The 21,976-nt window shown below is 41.0% G+C and overlaps 2 protein-coding genes across 3 annotated transcripts; both read right to left on the reverse strand.

The window, feature by feature from the left end:
- Positions 1–348: 348 nt before the first annotated feature.
- psat1 (phosphoserine aminotransferase 1) lies at positions 349–10,949 on the reverse strand. 2 transcript variants are annotated; one of them, XM_076099040.1, is made up of 9 exons: positions 10,770–10,949; positions 6,074–6,134; positions 5,650–5,719; positions 4,371–4,576; positions 3,182–3,354; positions 2,862–3,031; positions 1,748–1,876; positions 959–1,096; positions 349–752 (listed from the first exon to the last, which is right to left on the reverse strand). In XM_076099040.1, the coding sequence occupies exons 1-9, from the start codon at positions 10,824–10,826 to the stop codon at positions 650–652; spliced, it is 1,107 nt and encodes a 368-aa protein (XP_075955155.1). In that variant the 5' UTR covers positions 10,827–10,949; the 3' UTR covers positions 349–649. The 2 variants fall into 2 exon arrangements, with proteins under 2 accessions (XP_075955155.1, XP_075955157.1); XM_076099042.1 differs by lacking the exon at positions 10,770–10,949 and adding an exon at positions 10,350–10,484.
- Positions 10,950–11,229: 280 nt separating this feature from the next.
- kiss1rb (KISS1 receptor b) lies at positions 11,230–21,900 on the reverse strand. Its single transcript, XM_076099039.1, has 8 exons — positions 20,985–21,900; positions 18,840–20,505; positions 18,383–18,628; positions 17,670–17,794; positions 15,551–15,686; positions 14,775–15,013; positions 14,544–14,696; positions 11,230–13,352 (listed from the first exon to the last, which is right to left on the reverse strand). Exons 3-8 carry the CDS (start codon positions 18,600–18,602, stop codon positions 13,116–13,118), a joined length of 1,110 nt encoding a protein of 369 aa, XP_075955154.1. The 5' UTR covers positions 18,603–18,628; positions 18,840–20,505; positions 20,985–21,900; the 3' UTR covers positions 11,230–13,115.
- Between the last annotated feature and the right edge of the window lie 76 nt (positions 21,901–21,976).

Here is a 21,976-nt window from a genome sequence, read left to right on the forward strand (position 1 = left end):
CCATTCACTTCCATTGTATTTGGTTGGGTGCAGAAATCTCAGATTGATTTCTAAAAAGCTACTCAAACAAAACCAAAACTGTCTGCATGGCTAAATACCAGAGACACGTTTGGTGAACAAACCCTTTAAAAGGGTATATTAATCAATTTTCAAACAATACCTGTAATGTGATTATTAAAAAGAAACCAGGCCGGCATCGCACAGCTCAGCGGTTAAGTAACGCTGCCTCTCTTACCTCAGAAGGGAGAAATGAACACCTATTGATACGTGTTCATATTGGATTGCCAAAAAAATGTGGTCGATAGTAAAACGGCACTGAGGTCAAGAAATGACGCTGCAACATGTAAATATTGCCAAGTTAGATTTACTGGAATGTAAACATATTTGGAGCAAGTCACAAACATTACCTACAGTATGTATATTAAAGCACTGTTAGTCAACATTAAAATAGTATTTCTATGAAACACAGATGTAACTAAGACAATACTGGCAACAGTAGTGGTTAAAGCCGATTATGGACAATGAAAGGGTTTTACAAAACGTGCTTCTAAAAGGTGCAGCTTCAAGATCCAACATGGATCCCTAGTAAACCTTTTTGCAGTGACGAAATGTAAGTGTGTGATATCAGCCGACTTTCAGTGTGGCTGATTTATTGGTGCTCTTTCAGGAATTCTTTCATAAAGGTGGCCAGGGCTTCAGTGTCCTCCAATGTAACAGCGTTGTACAGAGATGCACGAATTCCTCCAACTGACCTGCAGGGGGAGACAAAGCGCCACGTTCAAGGTTCACAAAGCTCTTACTCCAAAACATTACAAAAGCCATCATGCATCGGACAGCTGGTGTTCATGGCTGACTTTACATAACCTTACTGACTTGCGTTAAACTTCAGGACCCAGTATTCTCTCTAGTACCCTTCAAATACAGCAGTAAAGTAGGTCTACATGCAGGTTGCACTAACCTGTGTCCTTTCAGCGATATCATTCCGCGCTTGGATGCGCCGGCCAGAAACTCCTTCTCCAAGGCTTCGTCTCCCTCTTTCTTCCCCACATAAAAGGGTACGTTCATGCGGCTTCGACAAGTCACGTCTACGGGACACCTGGACGGGTGGACACAGCGGTACGTCAATCCAAGTTAAATTTTTCCCTTCATGACTTCGGTGTTCTTCATCGTTACTGTCATCGTACACTACATGGCCTTTAGTTTACCTATGTATGCATTGGTATTTTTATCAAGTCTTTGTTTTTCCCTTTGGTTATGTTGTGAAAAAGAGCTCTTATTTTGAAGGAGACTTGAACGCATAGTACAAGTGTGTTTTACACCCCCCAAAAAAGTATTTTATGTTTGTTTAACACCTGTTGCTAGCACCGTCAGCCGTAGCTATGTTGAGAGGCAATAGAAATGCTCTGAATTTACTTTAAATTTCAACTTTAAAGTTTGTGGTCTAATGAGAGAGCTTGATTCTGTTAGGAAACCAACTGGTGGTCATGTTTGTATTTATGGTTTTCCTTCTTAGCTTTTGGAGCTACAGTATTGTGTACTTCATTCTTTATCATACCTTTTGTGAACCATCACTTGAAGAGTTAAGACCATCATTCAGCCGGCGACGCCATGCAATATTTCATGCTGATACAGTGAGATCAAAAGCTTTAAATCTTGAAACAAGACTGTAGATCAGGACTTTCCCAGAAGGTTTTAACCTTCATCGAATTTCCTATTTGAACATCAGTTGCTGTTTTGTGATACTTACTCATAGAAACCATTAGAGGCATTGATGATGTCATAAATCATGGAGGACTTCTGCTTGTTGAGCGTCTCCATGGCAGCGCTGCCGCCGTTGTTCTTAATCCACTCCAGAACCAGACCCATGATGTAGATGCTGAACCGACAAAGTAAAAGTTAAGAATATTTTTTTACATCGTGAAATGTTATTAAATGTCCTTAAAGAAACAGTTCAATATTTTGGGAAATATTCTTAATTGCTTTCCTGCCAAATTGCTTTTTGGTCCAAAGTTTCATTCTCCCAATTTAAAATGTTATGTCTCGTTTGGTTCCTCCATTTAAGAAACTAAATATAAAAACTTAAAAAAGGTACTTTTAAACATACATAAAAACAATGAGATTTGTCCGTTGGATTCTGGATTCTTTCAGAAAATTAACTCTAGGTTTAGGATACCGACATGTTTTGTTCAGCGATATAATCTTTACGAATGAACACCACTTTTGTGATTTTTGAAGCATGAACATTAGGATATTAACAGACTGCACCATGGTCACATAAGCGACAGTATACACAAGTTTGTAAAGGCAGACCGGTGTTCTAGGGAGGACATTTAGTCGTCTCATTTAACCACTTGTTAGCAGCCGCCTGCCCATACACGTAAAAGCTTCAGGGGTATTTACTGACGTATTTATGTCGTAGAACAAAACATGAAAATCTCTTAAACTTGTTTTAACCACAGACCTTTTTTCAGCCATTTAAAAAATAAAAATAAAAACTTCCAGACGAGATGAACCAAAAAAGCTGACTCATCTCCTGGTTTTAGGACTCATTCCTGCAGCACTCCATAGCCAAGTACATTGTCCGCTGAGAAATCACAACTTGTCGAAGTTACATGTTTAATGAGATTTAAACAGGTGATGATTGTTTTACCTTTGGTTGAGCTAGATTAGCCGTTTCCCCCCTGATTCCAGTCTTTATGCTAAATTAAGCTAACCAGCTGCTGTCTGTAGCTTCATATTTAACAGACAAAGATTAGGAGTGGTATCAATCTTCTCATCCACCTCTCAGCAAGAAATTAAATAAAGCGCATAAACTTGAACTATACCATTGAAAATGAAAAATGCAACCAAAGAGTCTGTACCTGAAACATGGTGGCGTGTTGTAGAGGGAGTTCATTCCAGCCTGCACCTTGTAGTCCAGGACAATGGGACACTCTTTCAGAGTGTGTCCTAACAAGTCCTCTCGCACGATGACCACGGTTACCCCGGCACTGCCCACGTTCTTCTGAGCTCCGGCGTAAATCAGCCCGAACTACACAACACAAGAAGACACATTGGAATATGATACCTTACCTTGCTTTATCTTATAAAGAACGTAAAACATTTTATGTTAACTTTCGGGGACAAGGAGCCCAGGAAGGAAAGAATTGAACATTTTATTTGGTATCAATCCTGTCCTCACCTTTGACACGTCCACGGGTCGAGACAGGAAGTTGGAGGACATGTCGCTGACGAGGACCACCCCGTTTGTTTCTGGTGTGAAGTTGTACTCCACGCCATGGACCGTCTCGTTGCAGCAGTAGTACACGTAGGAGGCCGAGGGGTTCAGGGTCCAGCTGCTGGGGTCGGGGATTTCTGGAGGGAGCAACGACAGAACATAGTTGAACCACCGTCTTTGGTTATTTTTAAATCCAGTTCGGAAAATCAAGCCATTGACTTGTTAAAAAAAAAAAATGCCTTAAAAAGGGAGGACCAAGAACATTTTTCCACCATCCAAAGTGACCATTTCTCAAAAGTTGCATAGAACCAGATGTGCCAGCTGACTTTCTGTCTGCAGGGCCAGATGCTCAGAAAAATAAGAGACTCCTCTTTCTGGTGATGGCAGCCTGAAGAACGTACATTTCCTAAAAAAAACAACTGTAAAACTGCCTCCAAACGTTATGACAAACGAGAAAACCCCAGTCGGACACAACCATGCGGAAAAGGCTGCTCGCGTACCAGAGTCTTTCACTGGCAGTCGGCTCTATTGTTTATTGTGGAACAGCCTGGGCACACAGCCAGAACTACTTTTGATGTGGTAATTGAGGACTCTAAATTGCTCGTAGGAGTGAATGTGAGTGTGAACAGATGGAATAATTAAATTGAACTTTAAAGAAGTAAAACTAAAATTACCACCTCACGGTTGTATGCCTCGAGTTTGGGGATTTTGCCATCACCATGTTGTTTTTTTTGCAACCAATGAACAGAAGTTACCATATTTGGAATGCGGAGGAGTTACGTAGATATGTCGTATACGGCTCTGGTAGCGACAGCGATCTGTCAATCACAGTAAGCCCGCCCTAAAGCATACTCTGCTTTATGGTCTATTTGACTCTAAATAGACCATCATTTACTAAACGAACATCATGCTGTATTGAAAAAGACTTGAAACTAGAGATTGAGACCATAAACCCATGTTTACAATGTTTACTGAGGTAATAAATCAAGAGAGAAGTAGAGTTATTTTCTCATAGACTTCGATACAACCAGAGGAGTTGCCCCCTGCTGGTCAGTAGCGAGAATGCAAGTTTTAAGACACTTCCACATTGGCTTCACTCGGCAGAACTGGAGGTTGCCGCATGGAATCGACACAACAAAGAACGTTGACTTACTCGTGTAATGATCCAGCTTCGGGTGGATGATGTTGACTTTGCCGTACTTCCCCGCCTCTTTTGCAGCCTTTTCGGACCACGTGCCGGTCACCAGGTAATCGGCGCACCTGTCCTCTTTGAGGCCAATGAGGTTGAGGGGAACAGCGCTGAACTGTCCCGACCCGCCGCCCTGCAGGAACATCACCTTGTAGTTGTCGGGGATGTTCCTGAGAAGACGAAAAAAGGTCACCGTGTTAAAACACTACGATGACAGACGCTTATCTCACCTTCTCACACTGATCCACACCACACGGTTTGGAAAATATTTACAACAGCGGCACCCAGTTTGTAATACTGCAAATATATAAATGTTATAATACTTTCACCAGTGGGCCAGAGGCTCAATCACCTTCGTGTTACCTCCTTCTGCGATAGTGATTTAACAGATATTTATTTAAATGAAAATCTTCAGGATTGCCACATTAAATTTGCGCTAATTTTAGCAAGAGAGAAATTATTCATATAAGTAAATCCCGAAGAAAATATTAATGCAATCAATTGTGGCATTTGGGATATCTAAATGTGTTTAGATTTTGGCTTTTTGAGTTAATAACCTTTGGCACTTTGAGATATACAGTACATGTTATTTTGTGTATGGTTTACTTCTATGAGGATTTTATTAGTCTGTCCTGCACTATACGAGCTCACCAAGGCAACGTTTGCTGTGATGGACACTGAGTTTTATGAGTTTCACGGTATAAGTGTATCTCAGACCCTAAACAAGGCTTCGCAGTCATTATTTTTCCTCAAATTTAGAACAATCCTTAACAATAAAAAAAGAAGTTAAACTCATAAAATATGAAAATTCAAACACAGTTTGTAAATTCACACACTTTTTGACAAATGTTAAAGATTAGAGCAAAGTTCAACTGCTCCTGAAGAAGCCTGCATAGATAGCTTCGTGGAAAAACACACCTACTGGATTAACAAACACTACGTTCAGCACGGCCCCATCCTAAACCTCTTTGGCATTCAGCCATCGGTCTCCTGAGAAACAGTTCGAGGTAAAGGACTTAAAGGAACACAGTAGAGAATGTGCATGTAACTAGTAATGTGGCAATGCAATTATTGCCATCATCCTACTTGTCCCATGAGTCATTGTTTTAGTTTGCATACTCAGAAATACTGTGTTTATGTCTCCCATGGTCTTGATAGTGTCGCGATGGTGCTGCGGTGAAGTGGGGAACAGAGGAGAGGAGGAGGAGTAGAAGCCATGTGAAACGACCAAAGCAGCACTTACAGCAACTCTCTCATCAGACTCTCCGTTTTGTTGAGGATTTTGTTGAAGTCCGCTGATCGGTGGCTCATCTCTGGTTGGAACAGAGACAGAAAACATTTTAATTTAATCCCAACGTCATTGGCATTTACACACATTCTGATTATATTTGACTATTACATTTTACGCTGGCACACAACATGAAGCATGAAGAAGGGACTGAAAATGAAAAGCCCGTTATGAGGGGAATCGCTTCATGTCCAGTATGAACAGGAGGAATGATTATTACAGCAAGAAAAACCTGTTCCAGTGTTCATTGTTCCCCGAATATTGTTGAAACATTGTGAATTTATCCTTTCATTAGTTTGGATCGTCCATAACATGCATCGATGGTGAGGAACACAGCGGTTTTGTCTCGTGATGTGACTCGGTACGTAGTTCCACTTACCGAGAACGCTAATACCGATGCCGCTGTAGTTGAGGAGCTCCTTCTGTGCTTGAAGCAGCACCTGCAATATAAAAAGCACCACATATTAAAGGCAGGGTTGGTAATCTTGGGGAACTAGCAGGAGTATGTGAGATTTTTTTAAATGATCCAATCGAACAAACAAAGCCCAGTGTTGCCAACTCTTTTCCGGTGAAAGCAGCTAGCAGCATTAGCTTCAAAAGTTGATAAATCTGGCGGAAAAGTCGGCAAGTCAGCAAAACTGACAGCCCGTCCCTTTAGGCCTCCCCCCAAAGCCACGCCCCCAAAATTATCATTATGAACCATAGACTGTATATAAGAAGTGGACGTAGTTATCGTGACGTCACCCATCGGTTTGTGGACTGACGTTTTGAAGACTTGAGTTCGGCGATTTCGCCGTTGCTCTTTTGGAAAACGATCGTTGACATGTTGTTTTTTTTGCAATCAATGAAAAGAAGTTACCATGTTTGGAATGTGGAGGAGTGACGTAGAAATGGTGTATACGTTTCTGGTAGTGACAGCGACCTGTCAATCACAGTAAGCCCGCCCTAAAGCATACCCTGCTTTATGGTCTATTTGACTCTAAATAGACCATAATTTACTAAATGAACATCGTTCTGTATTGAAGAAGACTTGAAACTAGAGATTGAGACCATAAACTCATGTTTACGATGTTAACTGAGATAATAAATCAAGAGCGAAGTAGAGTCATTTTCTCATAGACTTCTATACAACCAGAGGAGTCGCCCCCTGCTGGTCAGTAGAACGAATGCAAGTTTAAAGACACTTCGAATCGGCTTCACTCGGCAGAACCGGAGGTTACCACCTGTTATGAACACAAACAATGTGAATGCTGTCAAGCTAGCAGCTTGCGGAAGACTCCGGTGACAAGCAATGAGTGCACGGGCAGAATACGTGCAGTTGGTAGGTAGCTTGTCAAATCATTACATCTGGACCGAATGAAATGATTGGATGTGTATATTACAGTCCTGTGACAGCCCACAGATGGCGGATTTTTTATTTATTTTTGTCTGAGCATTTGATTCATTGATTGCTGTTGGGACGTAAAGACAATTTCAAAAATGTTTTTGAGGAAGATTACCAACACTGCCTTTCGGAATTTCTTGAAAAGACTTTAAACCGGATCAGAAATGATGATGGCCGGACAATGGTCGGTTTGAAAGATAAAAGGGTATCATGATACAGAACAACAGCAACATTTCACATCACTATGAAATATAGTGTTCCTCTTATCCATAGTGCTTTTCATCCAAATTAAGATTATGCCGATTTAAATGTGTTTAGAGATTGTGGCTCACTGCAGTGCTGTGGAGCTCAACACACACAAATTAAAAAACACACACACACCAATGCACAAAAAAGCCTGCACAGCAAATATCTACAGATTATTTTGCAGATTAGTGGGATTGCACATCGTGCTACATGAATGATAAGTAGTGTGACAACAAGAGGCAAGAAGCAAGATATAATGAATACGTGAACAATAAAGATATAATAAATAATCAAGTTGTAAAAAAAATCCTCAGTTGGGGTTTTAACAGTATACTGTGTTATTAAAATTGACGGTACACTGTGTACATCTGGTGAACTAAGGAAAGAGAAGTGTGTGTGTGTGTGTGTGAGTGTGTGTGAGTGAGTTAAATGTTCAGACAGGAGCAGTATGGCTGCTCTGTCGATCACCTACAGGAGGGGTCACTAATAGGCGGACCGCGGTCCGTATCCGGACCCAGACGTATAACTGATGGATAATTGAGAAATATACATTTTAGGGTTCATCAGTCCAGGAAGCACACCGACCAATTGCATGCGTTGTAAATTATCTCACGTGATGCTACTCAGCTAATGGAATATGAGTATTCTGAAACGCATCGTGAGTCGAGTGAGAGTTACACACAGACAGGAGAGAGACGGAGCATGAGAGAGAGAGCAGTGGGAGAAGCAAACTCACATGGCGTGCTCTAAAAAGAGAAAACAGAGCTTTTAACAAAGAATGGACGGACTCTTTATTTGTTTATTCTTCCTGCTTGTGCTACTAAACCACTCTGACTCATATGTTCAGATACCGTGGCCATTATTAAACGCACCAATGTGAAACGCCACTATGGGTACATCCCAAGTCTCTTAATTGTCATTTCCTCGCTCCTCGATCCTCGCTTGAACCGGAAGTTGTTTCTGCGCCGCCATATTGACGGCCGTCCCAAAGCTCTAAAGTAGCTCGGAGGAGCGAGGATCGAGGAGGGACCTCGGAGACGCCATGACCGAGGAACCAGGAGAACAGACTTCCAGGAAGTCTTTTAACGGCTGACACGCCCCCTCATTGTTCATCAGTTATGTGATTGGACGCTGCAGCTGATCTGACTGACTGACTGGAGTTTAACACCAGAGTGACGACGGATCACAGAATAAACTCAAGCTTTATATTTGATTGGGTTTCTGATTCACCATCTGGTTTAAATAAATGTTCATTGTAGTCTGAACAACAAAACGACCACAAACAACTTTCTACATTCATTAGAAAGATTTGTGTTTTCATGATCTGATGTTTCCCTCAATAACTTTATTATGAATACAATTAAAGTCAGAGAGAGCTGGAGAGACGAAACACTTTTTACATCATTCCTGAGTGTTTGATGAGTTTTACCATTTAAGAGAAACAATAATCATATTCTGGGTTATTTAATGACGCCACAGTCACAATTTCAAAACGTACAGACGCAAATAATTCATAAATAAGACGATCGCATTCCGCCGGTAGAAATGGATCCTGTGCTTATAAACAGAACACAGAACACAGTTTGTTAACAGACTACAGAGAGAAACACCTCTACAGTGGTGATTACTGTGTCTTTATTAGTTATTAGTATTATTAGTTACTATTATTAAGTACAGTGATCATGTGAACAGACACAAACTTATCAAAAGTCTCTCCAGCTGTTAAAGCCAACTGACAGCTGATCCAGCTGTGATCAGCTGATCCTCCGTCATCAGAAACAGAAGTCGCTCCACGTGACGCAACTGAGGAAAGGACGTCTCATGTCTCCTAAAACATATTTCCTCGTTCCTCTCTCCTTGCATGGTTTCCTCCATGCATCCCTGGTGGGAGGGACTAAGATGCAAGGAAAGGACGCAAGTGAGGGAAACGGGGATGCAATTAAGAGACTTGGGATGTACCCCATGAGACCAAACATGTATCCAAACATACCCACTCCAGTCTGAACTGAGGGCAAGATGTTAAGATGTGTAGAGATTGTTTATTATAAAGTTGACTGAGACCGTTATGATGTCAAATGGATTCAACAAAAGAGAAGAAAAAAAGTTCACTCCAGCCACACTCTTTCATTTTTAATTTTCATTAATTTTTCTAAAATCAAGCACTTTGTTTTACGATGCAAGTTTTTCAAAAGTTATTTTTTAGTATTTTATATGGAGCCCTTATTTTACTTGAAATGACAGAAGAATATTTATTTATGTATTTCTATGTATTATTTATCTGAAAACTGAGAATAATAATTGTTAAAATATAATTGATGTGTACTTTCTTCATTTGATTTGTCAGTTGTTGACGACACAGCGCAAGTTAGATATTATTGTAATGTTCCGGACCTTTGCACGAGGACATTTTCTCAATCTGGACCTTTTGGAATTTAAATTGAACACACCTGACCTACAGGATATGTTAGTTATTAATAATCATGGGATAAAGCTCACAGCTAGTAGATTTAACCCGCTATAGTGCTGCTAACATGTAAACAAACATAAAACATATTACTGTTACATGTTATTGTTTTTACCAGGTTTATAATTTAGTTTATTATTATAATAATTATGTTCTCATTCCTTTAAGGGTCATTGTAATGGGTCATAATGATAATAATAATAATAATTTTGGATATCGTAATACATTACAGTCAAGTGATGTCATTTTCTAAACTTACCAGAGTGGAGCTGTTCTATAATTTACCGTCGCAATATTAAAAAGGTATTTGGTCAAAACTATCTTGATATTTGATTTTCTCCACGTCGCCCAGCACCATCATAATAATAATATAGTGTAAAACCGTAGACTGCGATATTTGTAAGATCTTACCGTGAACATCTCATAACATTACAACCCCATTGTCAATAAGTTTTTGGGATCTACACAACCTCAGACTCACCAGTACAAACATGCATTTCTACTCTCAAACACACACACACACACACACGACTGTGCCAACTGCAGAGGAATGAGTGCCACCTTTAAGATGACGCTGCCTTTTTCTCTCCGCGTATGTTTAACCATAAAACGCGCATGAGTTTGAAGAGCAGGATTTATATTTCTGACAGTTCACTCTCTGCCGTATAGAAGCTCTGCTGCCGCCGGTGAAGCACCAAAAAAAAGGAGCCGGTTTCCACACGATTGAGGATGATGCAACTCGACACGCAGTTTTCAGTCCTGAGAGGAGAGCAGTGCTCAGACCGACGGTCGATCTCTCACGCCACCGCGGACACGTCTCTGTCGTTAGAGATAAAGTAGTGCCGAAATGCTGAAGACGTGGGCTATACGCGGAGCTTTGCGCGTTGCATTTAGTAACAAGTTAGCTCATATTTCGCACCTTTTTTTCTCCCCCCTTCACATTATTAACGTTACACATGCAAAGTGCGAGTTTAAACTTACGGATGGCGGGAGTTTTGCAGGTCCAGCGCCAAAGTTGATGGTTTGTTTCTGCTCCATGATGTAAAGAAAGAGAGAGAGAGATTTCCCGGTGGGTGTTTGCTCTGCTTTGCTTCAGCGATGTGGATGATTTCCTCCCTCCCTCCTGCACAGCTCGTCGGCGTTGAAGCAAATTGTCTAGCAGTGTGTGAAATGTTGCCTTCAGGTACCGCCTCGTAAACTCGTGTGCTCCATTGACAAAATAGGGTATAATTGATGTAAGGCTGTATACATCTGTAAACACCTTTTAGCTTGTTAGTGTTATTAATTAACCCTTGTTTAATAATTAGTTTGATAATTAGCTATTTTGCATATATTATCGTGACTTAGGGATAATTCATTATTTGTATGTAATTGTCTTTAAATGCCATGTATTTGGAGATATGGAAAACAAACAGAGCAAGAACTGCCACATATGGTTAGCTTAAATTATATTTCTGTTTAATTTTGTTGCTAAAACTCGTCGACAACAACAACAGATGCACAACAATAAAACAGAGACAATTATATGTGTTACATAAGAGGCCAAAAGGCTGTTTGTTAATATTCGTTCATGTGCGCTCTGTGGAAATACAAATATTTTCGACATCACGTGAAAGCAGCACGAGGACCCCCAAACTGCCAAGCAGCCGTCCTATTGGCTGGTGGCACATGTAGTGTTTGGTAAACGGCTTTCATTGGTGAATGTTAGCTCCGCACTGTCTGGTTCCCCGGTCACGCCACAAAAACATGCTGGCGCCCACCTGACACAGACAGAAAAACTTCAGTGCTTTTAATTTGAAACTATTCACACCACAGTAGCAATGTAGCATCATGAAAGACTGTTTAATGACTGTCACCATATTAAAATAAATGCATGCAGCCACGGAAAACGGGTTTAAACTATAATGTTCATGTTTTATATTGTGTAAAATAAAAACTTCCTTTAAATCATTTAGGTAAAATACAGGAGCAATAACCTTTGGCTGCTCTATCACAACATCACCAATTAATCAATGGGCCCTGCAGGAATTGAGACATCAGTGCATGGTCAGCAATTTAAAGGTGCACAGAGTTTCTGCAAAGATACAGGTTATGTGTTCAGCTAAAAGGGAAGAGAAAGGATTTGTGGGTAAATCTCAACGAGGCCACACGTGCAACCCATTTCAATTGTGACACGCCTGCACTGAAATAAACAAAACAACAAAAAGCTAAATCATACACAAGTTTAATATTGTTCTTTTTTTCAAACTTTTGATTCCATTTATATTCATGTTTGCTCTGCCTCCAATTGCACACATAAACATCAACAGTAGCTCAGCTGTGTAAGTGCACATAGATTCACAGACAAAAGAAGCATGTTTTAGGACTTCAGAGGAAAAATGGAATGTGTTGTTGAATGCACATGAATCTTTCCCAACATGCACATGAGGACACAGCAGGAAGCTAAATCAGCAAATTAGGAAACCATTTTTGCAAGAAACGTTAAAAGGCTTTTGTAACACCTTTCCCAGCTGGATGAATGCTGTAATTCTGTTACTAGAAGAGCTAGTATTCTACACAATTTAAGCGACGAGCTTAGAAGATGAAGATCAGATAAAATCAGGAGATCAAACATTTTTTATGTCCACTGAGCTGATTGCATCAGTCCAGCTAGAAAAATACAGTAATGACAGATGACAAAGATAATTGTGATTCAGCAGCTTGTGAACGTCACGATGTGCTCCTGATTGGTTTGTCCCTTTAAAGAGTTCACAAGGTAGACATTGCTCTTCACTCTGTGTGTGTGTGTGTGTGTGTGTGTGTGTGTGTGTGTGTGTGTGTGCGTTTTTTGCTGACAATGTGGGGACATAAATCTGATTACACATTGTGGGGACTCGCCTTCCTTTTGGGGACAGTCTCTAGGATATTAATGTAAGTCAATGTCTTGTCCTCTAAAGTGATGGAACCATGACTGTGTGTTTGTGTGTTGGGGCTTCTTTTACCCATCTTGTGGTGACATAAATCTGATTAAACATTGTGTGAACTCGCCTTCATTTTGGGAACAAAATGGGGACAATGCACGTCCCTCCATGTGAATTATTATATTTTAGGGTGAAGACTTGGTTTAAGGTTACGGTAAGGTTAAAATTAGGCTGGTAACAGTTTTTGTTATTGTTAGGTTAAGTCTCCAGGAGATGAATTAAATCAATGTAATTTACCCAAAAGTCATGAAAACTTGACTGTGTGTGTACACGCACAGATATACCAGGTTGAGCAGACTGCTCTCATTTCCAGAACAAACCATAAATAAACAATGAGCGCACCGTGTCCTAATGCCCAGCGTGACCTTTAGGAACCAGATGAAAGAAAGTGCATCTCTGCTTCTCCTTTGGGTGCCGGGCGATCCATCTCTCCTCGTTCCTCTGCTTCCATGTTTCCCACCCTGACTCTCCGCCTCATGCGCCACAGAAATATGGCGGGGAAGGCGTGCTTGAAGGCCTTTCTGAAGTTGTTGCCCAGGAAGGCGTAAACCAGCGGGTTGACAGAGGAGTTGGAGTAAGACATGCAGTGACCCCAAATCCTTAGCTGCGGGTGCAGAATTGAGATGGAATAAGATAAAAGGCATCGATCTGTGGCAGTTGTTGAAGCAAGTGCCACATTAATATCTGTGACCACAATCCTGTCATTCACTGTCATTGCCTGGAAGAGCTAAACTTAGACTGTAGATCCACACCTCGTCACAAAGAATATTCTCAAAATAATGTACATTTTTTGAATTTTCTGGATTTGTTTTCTGCACCTGTTTCCTTGACAAAAAAGCCAATGGGGTTTTCCATTGGATTTTGGATAATTGCAGAAAATAAGCTCTGTGGCAAACAGGCAGAAGTAGAAACGATAGGCTATGGCCGAACTACACCACGGATGCATGAGCGCGAGAATACACTTCGAGACTGAAGGTGGACGAGTCAATGTGATGATAGTTTGTAGTCTTGCCACTTGTTAGCAACCACCTTTTAAAGGACGTGTAAAATTTGTACAATTCATGAGAGGGGTACATATTGTATGTTGTAGAACAAAACGTTAAAATCTCAGCTTGTGTTAACCACAGATCTTATTTCAGGCATCTAACCAAACACCTATTCAAAAAAGAACATTGACTTTGAGACAAGGGAACCGGGAGTGCAAAAATGCTGTCTCATTTCCTGGTTTTAGGCGCTCTATTGACAACTAATTCTTGATCGTTGTTTGCCATTAGTTGCAACTACTTTTTAACAATATGAAAAACAGGGACAGCAAATGTATGCAGCCCAAAATAAATACATTGTTAATATTTGTGGCATTAGTGATATTTTAAAAGACATTCCTACATGTGCGTTAACTTGTGTGCCAACAAGCATCTGTTTGAGAGATATTGGTGAAGCAAATTAAGTTTTTCAACTCAAACAAAAGTGCAAATTGATTCAAGTGATAAAGAACCAGATGAATCTTAACGAAAAACAAAAAAATAAATTTGTGAAGACTTGAGAAAGTATCCAGACAGCTTTGAGCTGAACAGCAAATCATACTGGAAAGCATGTACAAAATGTTTTCATTAATGAGCTGAAGTATAACTGTATAATACTCCAAATATAAGAGGAATAAAAATAGCAACCATATTTTCAGTTTCGGCCACCAAAAGGCCGGACTGACAACCACTTTTAAAAGTTATTTTTTAGCCCCGTTACACCCCTACTAACTACCTATCTACAGCATCAGACATCACAGAGAGTAAGTCACCTTGTATAGTACGTAACTGCGGAGGCCAAAAGCTTGAAGGAGGATGCAGACCTGGATCGGGCCCCAGCAGATGAGGAATAAGGCCACCATCACCACCACCATCCGGGAGACTCGTGCCCGCACCGCTGCTGCTCGCTCCGCCTGAGCCTGGAGCTGGAGTCAGGGAGGCTTTGAATCACATTCTGTTCTCTGAGGATTCAATACATAAAAATGTAGTAAAGCAACTCTTACTTGGTAGCTGCTGTCGATGGAATTCACGCTGGCTTGCCCAATGCGCTTGAGCATGAAGGCGTAACAGGCGGTGATGGTGAGCAGGGGCAGCAGGTAGACGGCCAGGAAGCTGTAGATGATAAAGGCTCTCTGGAGGCGGGCCGAGGGGAAGACCTCACTGCAGTACGTCTGGGGACCAAACCATTCTCCTGCCTCCAGACGCTGGTACACGGCGACGGGGATCGACAGAAGCAGGGATCCTGGGGGGGGGGACACACGACCGTATGACCCAGAGAGTGATGTTCAAAATAACTTGTACATATCGCCACTAGATGCCGGCTCCAAACCTATAAAACAAACCACGTGAACAGCAACTGGAGAATCCCCAAGTGCTCTTGTGGGCGATTGTGGCTAAGTGGATAGCAGGGCCGTCTTTCAATCAGAGGGTCGGCGGTTCGAACTCCGGCTCCGGCTCCGCTAGTCGCATGTCGATGTGTCCTTGAGCAAGACACTTAACCCCAAAAATTGCTCCCGTAGCTGTGCCTACGGTATAGAAATGTGATAGACTCTGAATTGTAAGTCGCTTTGGATAAAAGCGTCTGCTAAATGACTGTAATGTAATGTAATGCTCTCTGGGGTGGTTTCTTTTCATTACATCAGTTTTCTGACTTCGGTTTTAATGCAGTAGATAATTTGCATCAAAGGAAAGGAGGGTCATTGAAAGGTAAACAAAAACGTTGTTCGCACTGTTGTAATTTTCGTGAATGTGTGCTTGGTTGTGTTTGTTTGTGGCGCACCTATCCAGATGGACACAGAGATGGCCAGAGCCATGCGTGGGGTGCGGTGTCGCAGTGACTGCAGAGGATAGACGGTCACGTAGCAGCGGTCCACGCTCATAGCGGACAGAGTGATGCACGTCGCCTGAGCGGTCACCTGAAACACACACACAAAGTAACTTTGTTTCTCTGCATAGAGACATTTTTATACCTTTTTTTCCCTCTGTTACATTTTCAGGTTTGTTTTATGTTTTGGGTCTAAGATTAGTTTTTTTTTGTATTATTTTGGTAGCTGTACATCCAAAGTTATTCTGCGCATAATTACACCACGGTAAACACAATGAGGCTCTAAAGGAGGACTAGTCGGCGTGGTGACCTTTTATAGTCTCATTTAGCCACTTGTTAGCAGACGCCTTTTTTAAAAACACGTAAAAGCTACAAACGTCACCAGAGGTGTATATATATGTATATATTAGGGCTGGGCAAGTTAACGCATTAATTAATTAACGCCGACAATTATTTTATCGCGGATTAACGTTTTTTAAATTTTTATTATTAAGCGGACATTTTTAACACAAGAACCGGGCAGCGAGCGGTGAACAGCTGTGTTTGTGTGGCATCACTTCCTTCTGCTGCCACTCTCCCCCCCACCAGGTGACACGCCCGTTCTGGAACCGTCGGCCCTTCCTGTCTCACACACACACACATACTCACGCGCGCGCAATCGTCTCGTTACAGGATCAAACGTGACAATATTAATATACATATTGTCGTGTTTTTAAATAAACATATAAGCACGTGAGAACAAACTGCTCTTAACTGCAACTCTTTATTAGCATAACTTCCTCATGCAGGTTACTGCCAAGGTACAGACCCCCTCCAGGTTCCCATGCTTCACCTACACTCCCCTGGGTCCTAAGTCCCTCCAGGTACAACTTCTTATCACCCTCTATGTCCCAACGTACATAAAAAAATACCACACATATTACACGCAAATCAGCATTGCATATGTGTCTGACTAAAATACCAAAAAAGCAAAAAAGAAATGATTAATTAAAATTATTTCTTTTTAGTTTTTAAAGTTGTTTTGTTTGGAATATGTATAATAAGCAATCATTTAGTTATCGCTACTGAGAATTTAACAAACATAACAAAAAAAACGTGTATAAGGTGTATATTTCAACTTACATCTATTACACACATGAATATGAAGATGTGAACACCGGCTGAATATGCTGTTAAAAATAACCTTATTTGTTTAAAGTATTTGCAAACCAAATGTTATTGCACTTTTGTTCATAGAGCAGTACTTTTAAAATGAAAGTGCGCAATACGCTACTTTTGAATTCATTATTGAATTTTGCGCATAACAATGTGATTAATCGCAGAAAAATCATGCGATTATTCGTTGCCCAGCAATAATAGAAATATATATAAAACTGTATTTTATACATCGTAGAACAAAATGCTAAAATCTCTTCAGTTTGTGTTAACCACAGACCTTTTTTCAGGCATCTAAACCAAAAACGAATAAAAAATGAAATAAAAATTTGAAAACCCTATTGACTTCAAGACGAGGGAACCAGAACCACAAAAATGCATTTTCGAGTTTTAAGACTCATTCCTGCAGCGCTCTATAATGCTAATACATGTTCTCTGACTTTGTATGCCTCCACGCTGGCCACAGCCGTGACCGGAGGCATTGTGTTTTTCTGGTTGTCCGTCCGTCCATCTGCCCGGTCCATTCTTGTGAACGGGATATCTCAGAAACGCCTTGAGAGAATTTCTTCCAATTTTGCACAAACATCCACTTGGACTCGAGGATGAACTGATTAGAATTTGCTGGTCAAACGTCACTAGGACCTCCCAAAACACATGCTTTTTGGCCATAACTCAATAAATCATATTATGACAACTTCACACAAGTGTCTAATATGATATATGGATGAAGTGCTGACATTTTGGACAGACATTGATTTAAACTGTAACTTGACTGAGGGAAGGAGACATACAACGATATACAGTATAAGTGCAGTACTATAGCATGATGCTTCAGTCACGGGGCCACGATATCATTAGGACCATGATCTCCAGCAATTCCACACATGTTTATTAGTATGTCCATGTGTGAGTATCTAACCTGCTGAAGGTAGTTCACCAGTCGGCACATAAACTCTCCAAAGATCCAGCTGGGCAGTGGGTAGAGTGTGGCGGTGAAGGGCACGCAGCAGACCAGGAACAAGATATCGGTGGTAGCCAGGTTTACTGGAAGAGGACAAGAGTAATGATCACTAAACAGAGAAATGTAATTCAAGACATGTCAAGGTGAGATGCATTCGACGGTGCAAAAGTACCATAAATAACTGTATCAATGCCGATAACATTGGTAAGTACTGAGAGTTATACCTTTCAAAATCCACCAACTAACATTTTGTTCTTTTAGACTACTTAGAACAAAAGGTACAAAACTATTTGGATTCTATGGTCTGACCGTACTCAGATCAAAGTAAAAAGTAGTTAGTTGAAATGTTCTGTCAATACTGCGTTAGGCCTACATTTTTAAAGGGAGGTATTATGACAATGCAATATAGAATGTTTAGATTAAAGACAACAGGTTAATAAGCTACAAACAAAGTGCATTAACAAAATGCTAAAAAATATACAAAAAACGACAGTGAGGGACAGAAAATGTAATTTGTTAGCTCCACCAGTACTTATAGTGTCACACTACTAACAGACCACCTGTTAGTGGAACAGGGTCTTTAACTCCTGTACAAGGCACCCCTCCCCTTCTTTCACCGGACACACAGAAAGAAAGAAAAAAAGACTTGGTGTGCGCTTCTGAAATGTTACCTATGTAGAAGTTGGTGACAGTCTTCATCTGCTGGTGCTTGGTGACCACGTGGATGACCAGCGAGTTCCCAACCAGGCCCACCAGCATGATGAGGCCGAAGAAAGTGGGGACCAGCCAGGCGTCGACCAACGCCGGCGGCCCCTGGCCCTCCGGAGTTGCGGACTCGTTGCACACCGGCCCGCAGTCCGGAACATGATTAGCTGCTGGTTCCATTGTCATCTTCACAAATTAGAGCCAGGGGTGTTCTATGGTGCATGAAGATGACGTCAAAGTATGAAGAATTAACGTAAATTTAACACAAAAAACTGGTATGTTTAAAAATGTTCATAGTTTAGCATTTTTCTATAAGGTATTTAAATGAATACCTACTAATATGCATGCAATCAGCCAAAGCCAACTGAAATATTGAATCATATTAAATAAGCTTTCCCCCCCTGTGTAATAAGCCACTCTTACCTGTGTTGTGCCTGCTTGCCTCCCTCTCTCTGCTCTGTCAGGTTTAGTCCCGTGTTGGTCAGAGATGGGATGCTGTTCTGAGATGAAAGCACTGTTATAGACCACCATCACTGGTGAGGGGGGGAGAGATAGGAGTAATTTTGCTCTGTGAGTGTTTATGTGTGAGAGAGAGAGAGAGAGAGAGAGAGAGAGAGAGAGCAGGAGCTTTTAAACTAAATCTCCATCACCACCTGTAATTATGCAGGACCGGGTGCCCATGTGAAATGGCTGCAGCTGGATTCGAATACAGTTCTTTTATTTCTTCATCTTGCTAACATCCAGAAGTTGCGGTCGGTGTTAGATATCACCACAGAACTTCCCCAGTTAATCCCTGACATTGATACGATTACTTTTTGTGTTGTATTATATGTATTGTTATCTAATGGTAACTTTTGGAGAATTTAGTAGAAATCTACAGACGCATGTCGACAAAGTAGTAAAATGAACACCCAAATGTGTATTTTGGATGTTTTCATCCACTAGTCTTAAAGAAGGCATGTTTAGGAAGCAAAATCAAAAAATTGACCAAATCATAAATAACATGATTTTGCCTGTAGCGTCTCGCCACAAAGTCTGTCACACAAAGTGCAACATTTATTTTCTTTGTGATGTTGGGTAGAATTTTCACATTTTTCAGACAACTGTTTAAATGTAGTTTACAAAGCATGTCATTCTACTCAAACCCCCACCCACAGCCTGCAGGCAACCATTCATTGATGTTTTATTTCATCAAATCAGAATGACTGGTGCTCACCTGCAAACCACAATTAAAAAATCTATGAATTGTGGAGGCAGCCGAGGGGTCGTGCTGACAGTACAGCTTGATCTATCGCTCACAACAAACACGTTTTCAAAAAGCTGTCATTACATGTCTCATGGCCTCCGCTGCAGAGCAGCATGTAACCTTGCCAACTGCCCAGCCAGACACAAGTTCAAGAGACGTCTCTTGTTTTTTGCAGTTGTTTGACATATTATCCTGACCGTCAAACATAGAAAATGTACTTCTCTTTATGTTTTTAAATGAAGAGAACAAATAAAAAGTGTTATTTTTGTAAATACAATTTGAGCTTAAATCACCGTTGCTTCTATTTTGTCTCTTTTGGAAAAAAAAAAGGTACCTAAACAGGATTCTGAATTTTCATTGGTTTGCTTAATATTTTTAGATTCCAAATTAGATGTTAGCAATTTTATTGCGTAAGAGAAGGTACTTACATTTTTTTATAAAGCATATTCAGGCGGTGAAAAATGTGTTTGCTGAAGGTGCTTTTCTTTTGGATGTGTGTTAGATTTAAAACATTGTCAGAAATATTTTTTTGTCATCATGCTGGGTTTCTAATATTTCAACGTGCAACTCCTTCAATTTATGTCATCTTGTGTCTAAAGAGTCCTTGTTCATGTCTGTGCTATGTAAAAAAAAATATATACATATATAGAAAACAGCAACTATCTATAGCTTTAATCTTTTCTGCGTCTTTGTCTTCAACTGGTACAGATGCGGGGTTCTGATGAGTCGCGGCGAGCAGTTTCCCCAGAGAGATCTTCGGGACTCCAGATTTCTTTGAGGCACCTAGAAACAGCTTCCTCTAGAGGTCCGTCAAATCTTCAAAGAACCATTCGCTGGTTGGCCCTGGATCGGGATCAAGCATTACAACAATTAACGCAGGATCCGCTGTTGATCCCTCTGTGCAACCAAAAAAGCTTTTATCTTTATTTGTACTGCATAGCAAATAACTCAACACATTTTGATCCCAAAACGTTCAACTAGTTTTGTTTGCCATGATCACGAAATAATGATTATGGTTGTGTTATTGTAGTACATTTATACTTGTTTATTATAACCTCAAGAAAAACCTTATCTTATTGAGAAAAAACTAAAAAGTTAAAGGTGCAGTGTGTCAGATTTGGCGACACCTAGTGGTGAGGTCGCATATTGCAACCAACCGAAACTTGAGCCAAAGCGTGTAGTCGAACTACATTTACCGATACTAAAACGTGAATGGTAAAGTAGTAACTGTAGGTGAAGGAAAGGCTGCCATTTGTGTGGAAGGAGGAGCAATAAGGGATATATTTGTTTTCGTGATATGCGATAACCGATTGCCTATTGACCGGTTTGGCGAGACGGTTCGGGCAGCGTCCACAGCGCTTCACGGGACGGCTGTTTGGTCCAAGCCTGCACACCCAGGATGTGCGGATGCATCTCAGAGGACAGCATCTTAAACTTTCCTGCCAGGAGGGCAAAGATGACAGGATTTGAAGAGGGTAAACCGGGTCGCGGTTGTCCCTCCCGAGATGAGGCCATTGCAGCGATGGGGGCGGGGACAGGCGAGGCAGCTGCGCTCTCTCAGGTGATCCCGCCTTTTGAACAGACACCTGACTGATGTTCTCTGGGAGGGACGGCTCTGGATCTAAAGGTCCCAGGGGCGGTGGAAGTGCCTGTCCCCGTGTTCCTCATGGTGGAGCTGATGTGTCGGGATTTCCTCTCGGTCAAAGTCTTTAATAACTCTGAATACTGAGAGAAGCAACAGAGGGGGAGTTACACGGAAATCTGACACACAGATGAAATATTTATGAAGATTCTGCCAAAACACATCATCCTTCAGTGACTTTGCTGCCACAATTCAAATATACATTTGTAAACATACTGTACCTCATATCACAAACTGTCAAAATAAAATCATAAGGAAGTTGCTAATCAGGGTTCCAGTTACCCAACGACAACAAATATAACGCTTTTGTACATGAGCAATGGATCAAACGATGTGCAAAGAAGGATTATCTCTGCAGTTCAACTCAACTAAGATTTTTAGCGTCCTGCAGCTCGGTGTTTTTTTTTTTGTCCACCCCTTTACTGCTTCGGTTCAGCATCACAGTTAGCTAATACAGTGTGTAGGGTTTGGCGGTATCTAGTGGTACCGCATTCTGCTTCTGCCTGAGCACAAAAAAAAAAAAAAAGGTCCACAGAAAAGAAGCGAAGACCAGTTAAAAGCTTGAAGACGTAACAGTGACACAGAATTCATCTGGTTCTGACAACTGAGATGAAGATTCTAACTTAGGGGCCATCCCTATGACAACCGGTCTACGTTTTCACACATCAGTTA

This window comes from Anarhichas minor, unplaced genomic scaffold (assembly GCF_050575085.1).
Source record: "Anarhichas minor isolate MPS153535 unplaced genomic scaffold, ASM5057508v1 ptg000025l, whole genome shotgun sequence".
Classification (NCBI taxonomy): domain Eukaryota; kingdom Metazoa; phylum Chordata; class Actinopteri; order Perciformes; family Anarhichadidae; genus Anarhichas; species Anarhichas minor.